This window comes from Danio rerio, chromosome 12, assembly GCF_052040795.2.
Source record: "Danio rerio strain M-AB ecotype USA chromosome 12, GRCz13ab, whole genome shotgun sequence".
NCBI classification, from domain to species: domain Eukaryota; kingdom Metazoa; phylum Chordata; class Actinopteri; order Cypriniformes; family Danionidae; genus Danio; species Danio rerio.
Genome location: NC_141032.1, coordinates 14,083,107 through 14,096,687, shown reverse-complemented (window position 1 = coordinate 14,096,687; position 13,581 = coordinate 14,083,107). Strand labels below are relative to the sequence as shown.

Here is a 13,581-nt window from a genome sequence, read left to right as displayed (position 1 = left end):
GATGCCTTAATGCTGTACAAATTTGAAAAAAGTACAATCTTGCACACAATACCCTGATCCTGGTCCAGTTTGGTCTTGGGTGGTTCCCATTTAGGCCTGATGGATTTGGCACGCTCTTGTCTCTTACCAAGTTCTTCCTCAAAACGCTCGTACAGATCTCTCAACTTACTGGTTCCGACGACAGTAGAGTCGCCCTTTAGGTAAAAAAAATACAGATGTAAGGTAAGAAACATCTTTAACCTAGAAGTCCTTAACATTTTAGTCATTTTTGACAAAAATTTAGTAACTACTTTTCGTGTCAACTCAACTAAAAATAATAAAAAATAATAATTTTGATCAATTAAACAAATAACGAAGAAAGCCAAATCCCATGGATAAATATTTGCTGAACATGGTTTATGGTCATCAGTGCACAAAAACATCTCTCTGGAACTAAATCATACAAAATACATTATCCACAACAAAAGTTTTTAACTCTTTAAAAGAACTCAACTTAAAAGGATATTAAGAGAATGCTTTTTAAGGTTGCAGGCATACAAACATTAAAAAAAAAGTGTTTTAATCAGAGTTTCTAATTGAAAATCATCATCATTATTACATTTTTTTTCTCGTTTATAACAAAGATTCAATCAATCGGTCTTTATTAGACTCTAGGTCAAAATCTTAAAAAGCCTTAAAACATGTAATCCATAACATCTAAAACAGACAATAACAATTTACAAAATACAGCAATAGAAATGTAATAACTACAGTGTGTAATACTAACCCCTATATGTGATAAACCCACAATAATCTCATTGTTAGAAGCATTAATCTGGTTGATAATTATAATTTCATGGAATTATTCCTTAACAGATTTTATAAAAAGTCATTTCAGAATGTGTGTAAAAATAAACAACACTTCTGAAAGTCATCTTCCAGTAAACTGACTCCATGACTTAGCTTAAAATTAAAATTTGTATAATAATGCATCATTTATTTTTTAATCACTATGTATGCTCAAGTTTCTTCAGAAAATAAATATTAATAACATCAAATATATTACCTGCAGATGTTTATGTTAATAAGTTAATTTGACATGCAATAACCAAATAGGAAAATTATTAATAAGGTCCCATTATATTTCAAGTGAATTAAAAAAACTAACTGGTGTGGTGTGAATTTTAAACAATATCAGGTCAAAAGCTTGTTTCAGGAGTACAGCTTGCTAAAGCGAACTTCCCAGATTTATTGGGACTCTGCATGCCTACCATCTGTGTAATAGTAACCACTGTGTGTTTGTTCACAGCACCAAATGCGTAAATACTTAATAAGCCATTTAATTTTAAGAATTAACAATTTCACGTTAATCTGGTCTACAACATATAAAATTCTGTTTATAAGCCTTTTGTTCACTAATTGTAATGAGAACTAAAAAAAGCATTTATTAATCTTAGGGGATGTTAATTTATTAGCTAATGTCCAATAACACATTAAAATCGTAATCGTTTTATTAAATAGTCAATGAATAATAAAATTCAGCTCTATATTTTTAATTAGCATATAACAACATAAGGTTATTTTTCACTGCTGATTTGAATGCATTAATGTTTACTATGTATTACACACAGTTGAAGTCAGAATTATTAGCCCCCCTTTTATTTTTTTTCCCATGTTCAGTGAAACGAAGAGAAGATTTTTTTTTTTTTTTAACATTTCTAAACATAATAGTTTTAATAATTCATTTCTAATAACTGATTTATTTTGCCATGATGACACTAAATAATATTTTACTAGATATTTTCAAGACACTTCTATACAGCTTAAAGTGACATTTAATGGCTTAACTAGGGTAATTAGGTTAACTTGGCAGTTAAGGGTAAATAGGCAAGTCATTGTATAAAGATGGTTTGTTCTGTAGACTAGAAAAAAAAATTTACAATTAACAATTTTTTTGTTAATTTAATATTGCAATTTAACAATTTTGACCTTAAAATTATTATTATTTTTTTTTTTATTAAAAATGCTTTTGTTCTAGCCAAAATGAAACAAATAAGGGTCCAGAAGAAAAATTATTATCAGGCATAAGAAAAAAAAAGAAAAAAAAAAAAATCGAAGGGGGGCTAATAGATCTGACCTCAACTGTATATATAACAAAGCAACACAATACAGTTGTTAAAGTAATCATTTTTTACAGCTTATGTCAATATCGTAATAGTATACAATATATTTTATATTTTATAGTTATAAAAGCTTCAGGAATTAACTGCAACAAGAAAACCTGAAAACTAGCAGAAGCCTGTTCACTACTGTGTTTACCACTTGGTCCATGGGATCATTAGAGTAGTAGTTCTCAGCATGTGTGCAGCGGATCCAAGCAGGTTTGTGTAGCTCCTCCTGTCCTCTGTCCTCCTCATGGCGGTCGATGGTTATCTCCTCAGCCTCTCTGCTCCTGCTGGAGTTCACAGACCTTTCTCGACTGCTTGAAGATCCATCTGTTCTCCTCTCTTTATCTCCTCTCTCCTCTTCCACACGGCGGCGCTTTCTCTCTCGGCTGCCTGAGCGATTGCGAGCGTGTTTACGATGTCTGTCTGAAGAGGGTGAACCTGGATCATCTCTGTGCCGATAGCGTTCTCTGGTGGATGGAAATATACATAGGAGGAACAGACCGTCGTTATACAATGTTTTGCCTAATTACCATCCATAACTTGCCTAATTATAAGCAAAAAACTGACATAGCAATATTTAGTTTTTCTGCAATATATATTGCAATTTGAATAAATTTTTTACTGGAAAGAATTTATCATTTTACGGGAGTGTATCTGCATAAAATATACAAAAATATACAAAATAAAATAAAGCACAGATAAAAACAACAGAACAAAGATAATTTAAATAACATTTCATAGTTTTCGGTGGAGTCTAAAAAGCATTGAGAAACTAATCCAAATAAAGGTAAATTAACACTGTATAGTCATTACAGTACAATTTGTCTTTGTTAAAGTGGCAAACGTTAGAATTTCATAAGCCCAAGATACCACATAATCCACACTATTAGAACCAATAGATTAGGTCAAGTTTTATTATTTCCAACATGACATTGCAGATCCTGCAATGTGACTATTGCAGATTTGCACATTGCGATATCTATGCTGAAATGATATATTGTGCAGCCCTAACACACATATGTTGTGAATTACAATGCAGCCACTTTAATAGATATAACACATACTATTTCTTTCTCAGCTATTTATTGAAAGACTTGGTGCTTTTAAAGGTACCCATAACCTACTATTTACAAGAGTACCAAACTGAATAAAGTACTGACGACTTGTAATGTCACAAATAAATAAAATACTGGCTATTTAAATGTCGCAAACAAATAAAATGCTGGCAATTTATAATGTCGCAAACTAGTTTAGTACTCTAGATGCATAATATTGTAGTCATATAGTAAAATACCCAAAATCCATTGTAGTAAACTATTAAATTACTCAATGAATTACACAAATGAAAAAAGTACTGACAATTACAAAGTCGCAAACGAATAAAGTACTGACCATTTATAATGTCACAAACAAATAAAATACTGTCGATTTATCATGTTGGAAACAAATAAAGTACTGATGATTTATAATGTTGCAAACAAATAAAGTACTGATGATTTATCATGTCGCAAACAAATAAAACACTGGTGATTTGTAATGTCACAAACTAGTTAAAAACTCAAGATTTATAATGTCGTAAGCTACATTGATGCAAAATTCATTGATGCAAACTAGTGAATTACTCAATATTTATTATATCGCAAACGAATAAAGTACTGACGACAACAATGTCGCAAACAAATAAAGCCCTGACAATTTATAATGTTGCAAACAAATAAAATACTGGCAAGTTATAATGTCAAAAACATTGCAATATCAATGCTGAAATGATATATTGTGCAGCCCTAATACATATATGTAGCGAATTACAATGAAGTCACTTTATTAAATATAACACATCCTATTTCTTTCTCAGCTATTTATTGAAAGACTTGAGAATAACTGAGAGTGTTTTACTCATAACCTACTGTTTACAAGAGTACCAAACTGAATAAAGTACTGACAATTTATAAAAGTCGCAAACAAATATAATACTGGCAATTTATAATGTCGCAAACAAATAAAATGTTGGTGAATTATGTTGCAAACTAGTGAATAACTCAAGATTTAGAATGTTCCAAATGAATAAAGTACTGACGATTTATAATATTGCAAACAAATAAAATACTGTTGATTTATAATGTCGCAAACAAATAAAGTACTGACGATTTATATTGTCGCAAACAAATAAAACACTGGCAATTTATAATGTCGCAAACTAGTTAAATACTTTATAAATGTCAAAAACAAATAACTTACTGATGATTGAATGACGCAAACAAATAAAATACAGGTGATTTGTTGTCGCAAACTAGAGAATTACTCGAGATTTATAATATCGCAAACGAATAAATTACTGACGGTTACTATGTCACAAACGAATAAAGTATTGACAAATCAATGTCGCAAACAAATAAAATACTGGCAATTTATAATGTCTCAAGTGAACGAAGTACTGACGTTATATAATGTTGCAAACAAATAAAAAACTGGCGATTTATAATGTTGCAAACTAGTTAAATACTCAAGATTTATAATGTCTTAAGCTAGTGAAAGATAAAAAATTCTTAGTAACAAACTAATGACTTACTCGAGATTTACAATGTAGCAAATGAATAAAGTACTGACGATTACAAAGTTGTAAACGAATAAAGTACTGACCATTTATAATGTCGCAAACCAATAAAACACTGGCAATGTATAATGTCACACACAAATAAAGTACTGAAGATTTATAATGTCGAAAACAAAAAAAACAAAAAAGTACCAAACTGGATATATTGCGAATATTTTGTGTGTATTTGCTTATTCAAGAGCTTATGAAGGTTTATGAGTTCACTTAAAATTCACTTAAATGTTCATATTGCCAAGGCTTATCTGGTTATTTAGGTCAACATAACCAAAATTATTTACACTTAAAAAGGCTCAAATGCAGCAGATTGAATAAGATAAACTTATTTGAGCATCCTTAAATATGCCTTATAGCATTCTTAAAGAGGGATCTTAAGTGCAAGTGAATTATCAGATGACCCAAATACAAGCAACATCATTCTGTATCAATAAAAAATTAGAAAAATGAGAGGTGAAGCACATTACCTGCTGCGGTGTCTCGATGACACACGTCCTCGGTCATAGTCGGATTTACACCGCCGAGGACTGTCTGAACGCCTCCGTTCTGAACTACACCCCCTGTCCTGCTTCTCTCCTCCAAACTCTCGGTTGTGTCTGCTTCCATATTCGCTATAACTGTGACCCCTGTGCCGGTGATCATCATGGTGCCGAAGTCTCTCAGGTGAACGAGAACAGGAATCCGTCTTGTATTGAAGTGGTGGACGGGAACGTTCAGGTTTGAAGGAACCACTAGGCTGACCATAAGCTGGGTTGAAGCTGGGTGGAGGGGGAAGCTGGGGTTGTGGAGGGTAGCTCATAGGGTATGTTGGAGGGTAGGGCATAGAGGGTGGAACTGAAGGTGGCATAGGTGGCAGGGGTGGAGGGGGGATATTGGGCATCATGTAAGGATAAGAGTTCTGAATCGGCATTGGAGTTGAGCCATCTGAGCTGTGAGGAGGAGGTGGTGGAAAAGGGGGTGGTTCTGTGAAGACTGGTGGACGTATTGGGCACTGAGGCAGGGTGTTAGAAGCCTGTGATGGTGGAGGGAAGTGGAACGACATGAAGTCAGGATGAGGTGGCATGTAGCTGCTGCCGCCCTGGGGGTTATAGACAGGTCCGGGAGCAGCGGAAGGGTCGTAGTGATATCGTGGGGGAGCAGGATGATATATTTGGCCCGGAGCGGGTAGTCTACCCCTCGGGCATCCACGGCCAGCATGGAAAGACATCTTTAAGAAAGCTAAAGATGTAAAAAATATATAGACATAAACAGAAATATTCTTTAAAAGACATTAAAACTGGAGTCCACAATAATACTAATTAGGGCTGCAAAAAATATTGTTTCAGCATTGATATCGCAATGTGCGCAATGTCCAGTCTGAATTATAGTTGACTAGGAGCTACCGAATTGTTTAATCACTGTATTTATAGGGAATTTATATGATTTATGCTGGGGAAAAAACACTTCTTACTTAGAATTTTCGTCTTTTTTCTAGTCCAAAAATTTACATTTCAAAGTGAAAACAAGATTTCACATATCCACTGGCAGATCATTTCCCTAAAACAAGCAAAAAAAAATCTTAATTATTTTTTATATTTGGACTAGAAACAAGACAAAAACAAAGAACAATGTTATTTTGCATTGTGATTATTACATTTTTGAATACAGAATAATGTTAGATTCCCCAGAAAACCATCCAACAGAGCTATTCAAACCATCTTCTGTAACAATATGACCTTATTCTTCAATGCGGACATGCACTCTTTTTGCAATTGTTTTAAAACTTACCATTCAGTTGCCTATGGGAAAAATTACTGGGAATAATTAACAACAAAAAATTGTCAAACTACTTGCTCCACAAACAAGTGTGTTCATGACAATACAAACAAAGCAAAATAATATATTAAGAAAATATCAATTTGCAACATCAAGCAGCAAAAGAAGCTGTTTTAACTTCTAAAAAAATGAATGAGACCGGAAGTCAAACCAAAAAGATTCAAATGGCTGCGCCTGCTCGTACATGAAGAATAAGGTTAATATTCGTATTGGAGTTTTCCAATATTGTGCAGCCCTAAAAATAATACAGGGTTCTCACGAAAATATATTCTTACTATTTCCTGAGTTTCAATGACTAAAAAGCTGAATTTCCACAATCTATAATGAACAGAAAAACAGGCCATTGTTGTGCTTTGCATAATTTTTAAATGGTTTTATCTTGATTAAGTTTTTACAGGACTTTAATAGCCACTTAGAGAACAACAATGAATAATTTACTTACACTTCCTTACTTACTTGTACTTTGGTGTGGCAAACTTTGAAATGGTCATTTTGAAGCCAAAACTTTTAAAATCTCTATTGTCCTGCATGGCATGCTAGCCTTTGTTAACATCTACAGTGACTGCATTTGACTTAAATTACTGCCAGTTAAATGATGTGTATGACTTTAATACAATGGAGATGAAAAATAGTCTAACCATAACAGACATTTTAAAAATCCATAATATTCCAGAAATTCCATGACCCATGGAAACCCTGCTAACACTAACCAGGACACCAAAGAATGCATTTGGTGACCAGTAGGTCTGTGCAATTCGGGGAAAATATGTAATTGTGATTTTTTTTTAAAAGATATTGTGATTTGTGATTTATTTTGCAATTAAGCTATCATAGCATCATAGCTTCTTACTGCTAACATTCAGTGAGTGTTAGTTAAAAATAGGAACTAAAAAGATATTTACAAACTTAAACATTTACTAATTTTTTTTTTTTATATTCAGAAGAAACACAAATTTTCTTTAAACCAAACAGTAAATGACCTTACCCTCCTTTAAACAAGTTGAACTCAAATTAGAAAGTGATTAGGAATAGTGTAGCTTATTATAAAAACAAAACAAACAATTATAAAAATATGGAACACTCAGCAAACTAACATGGCTGAAACAACTCTAAAAAAAAGTACTTTGCTATTGCTTGCTACTACATTGAGTGTCACTGGTAATACTTTTAGTTGACTTTTTAGCAACACTCATCACTCAATTATGCTCACTCTTAGGCATACTATCTATAAAAGTAAGACTATCAGACACAGATGGCAGTCAGGCCAGTAAGGTACACTGGCCAGGGGAAATTAATTAATACAAATATATTTCATATCGCAGCCTCTAGCAATTAGCTAATCGCAATATTTCAAATCGAGAATAAAACATAAAAAGACCTTAGAAAAAAATAGGATAACCAGACCTTTCCTGTCAGAACAAGCAGCAAATCTACTGAATAACCTCAAGACTAGGATACATAAAAGATCTTCTGGAAGACCTTTCAAGTAGTATGGCAAAGACTTTGCAGGTGATCCAGAATGTGGCACCACAACTAGTCTTTAAAAGATCTCATCACACTCCCCCAGACCTCTTTGATGCTGCTTGTTTCAGAGTTGCCACATAGAATAGCTCCTTCCTACCTGAACTGTACTAAAATAATTATTGGCTTTTTAATGAATTTATTTGTCACATTTAATAAATGTGTCTGCTAAAAGCATAAATGTGAATGAACTGGAATCACCTGATATAACTTATTATCTTATATAACTTATTATCTAATTATAAGTGTAGAATTAGTTTTCTAAATCAAAATTGTTATTAGGAAGTGTGAATTTTTGCAAATATCTAAAATACTTATACTGTAACAATTTGCAGCGAAAATAACTGTTGTGTGATATCCACATTATAAAACACCATCCTTTTACCCTACCCTAAATTTATATATATATATTTTTTAGGATTTCTCTTTCTTTAATGGATTTGGTAAATACTTTTGGTTACATTTACAAGTTACACAAAACATTAACTCCTTCATAATTTATTCACCTTCATGTCCTGTCAAAACTATATGACTTTGTCTTCTGTGGGACATATAATTTTTTTTGTACCAACAGTGGAGGCCAAGGAAAACAAAAGCATTTGATTATTAGCATTACTTAAAAGTAAGGGGTGGATTTAGTGATTTTGCAGCCCTAAGCAATTCCAGCCTTGGGGCCCAAAAGTTCTAAAATGCACCTTTTATCATTTTTTTAAATATTATTTTGCTGTTTTTTTTCTTATATCATTCGATCTCCTTTTCTACATTTTATGTTAATGCAAAATAATAACATGTAATGCACCTTGTAAAACTTTTGAAACTATTTGTTTTCTTAAGATTAACTCACAACTAAAAATCAATGATTGAGTCAATGATTGAAGGTGGTGGACACATTTGCGCAGATGTAATAATTAAGTTCAAATAAAAAAGTTTTTTTAAATTTAGTAATTTTTAATTTTCAATGCTATAAAACAACAATAAATAATTTATAGGTATCATTTATATTTCTAGGTATTTATTTGGGGACCCTCAGATTTCCTGGAGAAAGAATTCAAGTTATATACAGGTTTGGAATGAAGTGATGGCGAGTTTGGAAGCACGTTCATGCTCGTGTGAACTCTCATTTTAATAAAATAAACTGGTAAGTTAAAGCGTGAAGCTAAAATTCACTTCTTCCGACATAGAGGCAAATTCTAATTATTTATAAGGCCAAAATAATATGTTTCTATAATTAGGGAATCAGCAATTTACAATGGACAAGAACGAAAGGAGGAAGTCAGTTAATTTTTTGACAGGGCAATTGAAAATCTGCCTGTTGGCCCTGCATGCCTGCCTTACTACAAAGATCTTTAGACCAGTCACGTCTTGGCGTCTCGCAAACTGATTTGAAAATTCAGACTATTATCCCTGTCTCATTCTCAACCGGTATTACAACACTGAAAATGCATCAGAAATGAACTGTTAACGTATATCAAACAGTTAACGTTACATTGTAGTTTTAGCATCACCTATGACTAAGACAGAATTTTAATTATGAAAGCAAATAAAGATAAAACTCACCTTTAAAATAGCTCAGCTAACGCTTGAGAACTAAATCAACTATTCTATTTAAAACGTTTAAACAATGTTTACAGCGGTAAAAATGCTTATGTTATAATGCAGCCCATCGGCTCTTTCAGGACGCGATGTGTATTGCAGCCAATCAGATTGCGACTTCACGACAGCCAACCAATGAGAATACGACAAATGGTACCTCGCTGGAATAATGTTCCAAGTTTTCAGTTGGCGCATCACTGCCACCAACTGAACTGGAGAGTGAAGACTAAAAAGCAGAAGTTCCTAACATGATCAAAACATTTTGCAAATCTAACTTCCCTGCTGTTATCTTATATATTTCTTAATGACCCAGTCTGAATTCTTTTTTTACAGTACTTACATTGTTTTATGCTGTAACGTTACAGTGGATGTGGAATGTTCTGCTTGCTTCATCTTCACAATAACCTTTAAACCCATTTGATCACACTGCTAGTGATGTCATTCTCCTCATTAGTCCTATAAATCAAAAAATCTTTCATTTATTCATATTACCCTTGTTCACCTTTTTCTTTACTTACATTTTTTTAGTAATGCTGATCCAACCCAGGCAACCAGTTAATCGGAAGAGGGTCAGAAAATGTTTTAAATGAAGTATGTCTTGGTCCAGACATTCATGATGAGAACTTTTTTTTTTTTTTTTTTTTTTACACTTTATTCCCTATTACACTATGTGTATTTGTACAGCAAACGCTCACATTTGGTACCACATAGCCTACACATTTAAGCTGATACACAAATTAAATATTATTTTATGTAAGAGAGATACACCATGTTTTGACACCGATAAGAGGACAAAGGATGTTTTAATTCATTGACGAAAATCATAGACACTAAATAAACTCATACATACATCATGTTCATTACACAATGACAACATATGACTCGCTCTAAAATTCTGGGTATACAATATTCATAATTTTTCCTTAAACTTTCTTTAAATTTTTCCTCTTAAAAGAGACATACAGTCAATTACGCAGGCCGGTGAGTTTCAGACGGTATGATAATCTTGAATAAAAAACACAGTATCACGGTATTGTGATTACTGCTCTAAAACAAGTTCCAGGTGTCATTTTGCTAAAAATGTCCTGAAGAGACATCATTTAATTAAAATATGCTCTAGGTAAAAAAAAATAATAAATAAACTTTTTCCTCATTTATATATGTATTTATTTATTTATTTTTATTTATTTATTTTTTTATAAATATATTTTAGACATTTGTATTTTATTTTAGAAAATATTTTATTTTAAATTGCATTGAAAATACTGGTGTAAAAATAAGTTCCATATTGTAAATACATGGTTTGGAAAATATAATTTAATGCAGCGCTTCTTGTTTGGTCTGATACATCAATAATATTTTGTAACAGTAATCATGTCAGGCTAAATAATTAAAATAAATTATTGACTTATGCTGTCTTCATTAGTTTGGAAACAGATTTCTTTACAACATGTTAAAAAAATACACAAAAAAACCTTATATACACCGTAGGAATGGGAAAAGAGAAAATATTAATGGTTTTAAAACCTTCACTTTTTAAACTGCAGTAAACCTTGAAATCGTATAGTGCCTACAGTTGACTTAAAGTTACTTTTATTCAACCAACATGTTTTTAATTTTGACATGACACAGGTTTCTCTCAAAGGAAAAGATTTTTTTAAAAGAAATCAGATCTTAAGTTTGCGATTTTGTATGACATGACAATTAACCGGAAGCCATGGGGCTGGCTGACTGAAATTAAAAGTCTGTGTGCATATACCCCATTGTCTGGAAGCCAGACTTGGTGTGTCACGACTGCAGAGAAAATGAAAAACCCATGAAGCATTATGCTTTAGGTGCATTAATAGTAAATGGTTAGCATTAGTATAATTTGTAAAACAATAATTTGGTTAATAAAATAAAGGCTATGTAATGTATAGGTTCAATTCAGTTCTTTTGTAACACACAGGAAAAAAAATAATTAGTTCAAATAATTAAATCTCAATTATTTCCTAGATTAAATTGGCATTTCCTGTATTATGAAGGCTTTAGATACAAACAGGAAGAAAGAAATGACTTTGTGTATTAAGCATATTTTTTATTCATTCATTCATTTTCTTTTTGGCTTAGTTCCTTTATTAATCTGGGTCACCACTGCGGAATGAACCGCCAACCTATTCTGCATTTATGCAGCAAATGCTCTTCCAGCTGCAGCCCATCACTGGGAAACATCCACACTCATTCACACACATAGACCTACACTACGAACAATTTAGCTTACCCAATTTACCTAGCCCTATACCACATGTTTTTGGACTTCCACACAGAAATGCCAACTGACCCAGCCGGGGCTGTGAACCAGCAACCATCTGGCTTTGAGGTGATTGTGGTACCCACCGCTCCACCATGCAGCTAAATTTTTTTTTACTCAAAAAATGGTTTATGTATTTCAAATGTGGGTCAAGAAACCATGTAGCCCATATATCAATATTTAACATCTGGGCCAAATAGCCTTCTACATTTGACATCTGGACCATGTCATGTGTGCCACCTTAAAGGCAGTGCTACCTGGCAAACCTGACCCCTGTTTGGCTTACATGCTGTATGCCAGTGCTGAATAAATGAATGCTATGACAAGAGGGTCTGGGTGCAGACCTGGTGCAGTGCAATCTGAGTTGTATACAATACTTTTTAATGGCCTCATCTAACCCCACCCCTAACCCTACCCATCACAGTGACGTCACTTGCTCCATTTGAGTGCATTGTGTCTGACACTACATCGCTGATTAATGCAATCTTAGCTTGCATCATAAAGGCTGCATCCAGATACTATTGGCTATGCCAGCTTTATACCAAATCTGGGCCAGAATTCCTTGTTACCTGGGTATTGATGTTTCAAGTCTGAATACAACCTTAGGCCTATAATGATTTTTTTTACTCTGGAAGTGGAACAGTTACAGTATTGTCAAGTTTTACAAAAAATGGAAACCTATTTGGAAGTGTACTGTGTTCTGTGTTTTGGTTTCCGATTTGGTTCGCCATTCCATCAGAGAAGAGAGACTGGGAGATAGAAAAATTTATCAAGGTATAATTAAGCTATAAAACTCCAAATTAACGTGACAAATTACCGTGACATATACAGTTTGGTAGCCTATATGATGCAACATTTTGACTGACTGACATGCCCTTTAAAAGAAAAAACTTGGGCAACACTGCTCTACTGTTACAGCCACAGGCTGTACAAAAAGCCAAGCCCCTCTCATGCTATCGATGTAAACAAAGTAGTAATCTGTTCAGATTTATCTTCAGCCTTAGTTAGTATAGCAAACTCAAAATCAGATAGAGAGGATTTAATAACAGAAATCTATTTATCTTTATATAGATTAAAGGAAATAGGAGTAGTCGTTTATTTCTGCTGGGTTCCATCACATATTGGGGTATCTGCCCTGCTGAAAAATCCAGCTTAAACCAGCCTAGGCTGGGTGGCTGGTTTTAGCTGGTCGACCAGGCTGGTTTTAGAGGGGTTTTGGCCCTTTCCAGGCTGGTTTCCAGCCATTTCCAGCCTGGTCTTAGCTGGTCAGGCTGGGAGATGACCAGCTAAAACCAGCTTGACCAGCCTAGACAAGCTGGGAGTCCAGCCAAAACCAGCTATATCCAACTTAAACCAGGCTGGTCAAGCTGGTTTTAGCTGGATTTGGCTGGTAATTTTCCAGCTTGACCAGCTAAGACCAGGCTGGAAATGGCTGGAAACCAGCCTGGAAGTGGCCAAAACCCCTCTAAAACCAGGCTGGTCAACCAGCTAAAACCAGCCAACCAGCCTAGGCTGGTTTAAGCTGGATTTTTCAGCAGGGTGGTAATGAAGTTGCTGACAAATTAGCAAAGGAAGCACTAAATAAGCAAGAGGAAGTAAATGTACCT

The 13,581-nt window shown here is 33.7% G+C and overlaps 1 protein-coding gene across 1 annotated transcript in view; it reads right to left on the bottom strand.

The window, feature by feature from the left end:
• drosha (drosha ribonuclease III) overlaps positions 1–9,714 on the bottom strand; it is a 44,031-nt gene extending 34,317 nt beyond the window's left edge. The window contains 4 exon segments of the mRNA NM_001110472.1: positions 53–194; positions 2,299–2,614; positions 5,223–5,973; positions 9,649–9,714. Of these exon segments, the coding sequence (NP_001103942.1) occupies positions 53–194; positions 2,299–2,614; positions 5,223–5,962 (1,198 nt within the window). The 5' untranslated portion in view covers positions 5,963–5,973; positions 9,649–9,714.
• Between the last annotated feature and the right edge of the window lie 3,867 nt (positions 9,715–13,581).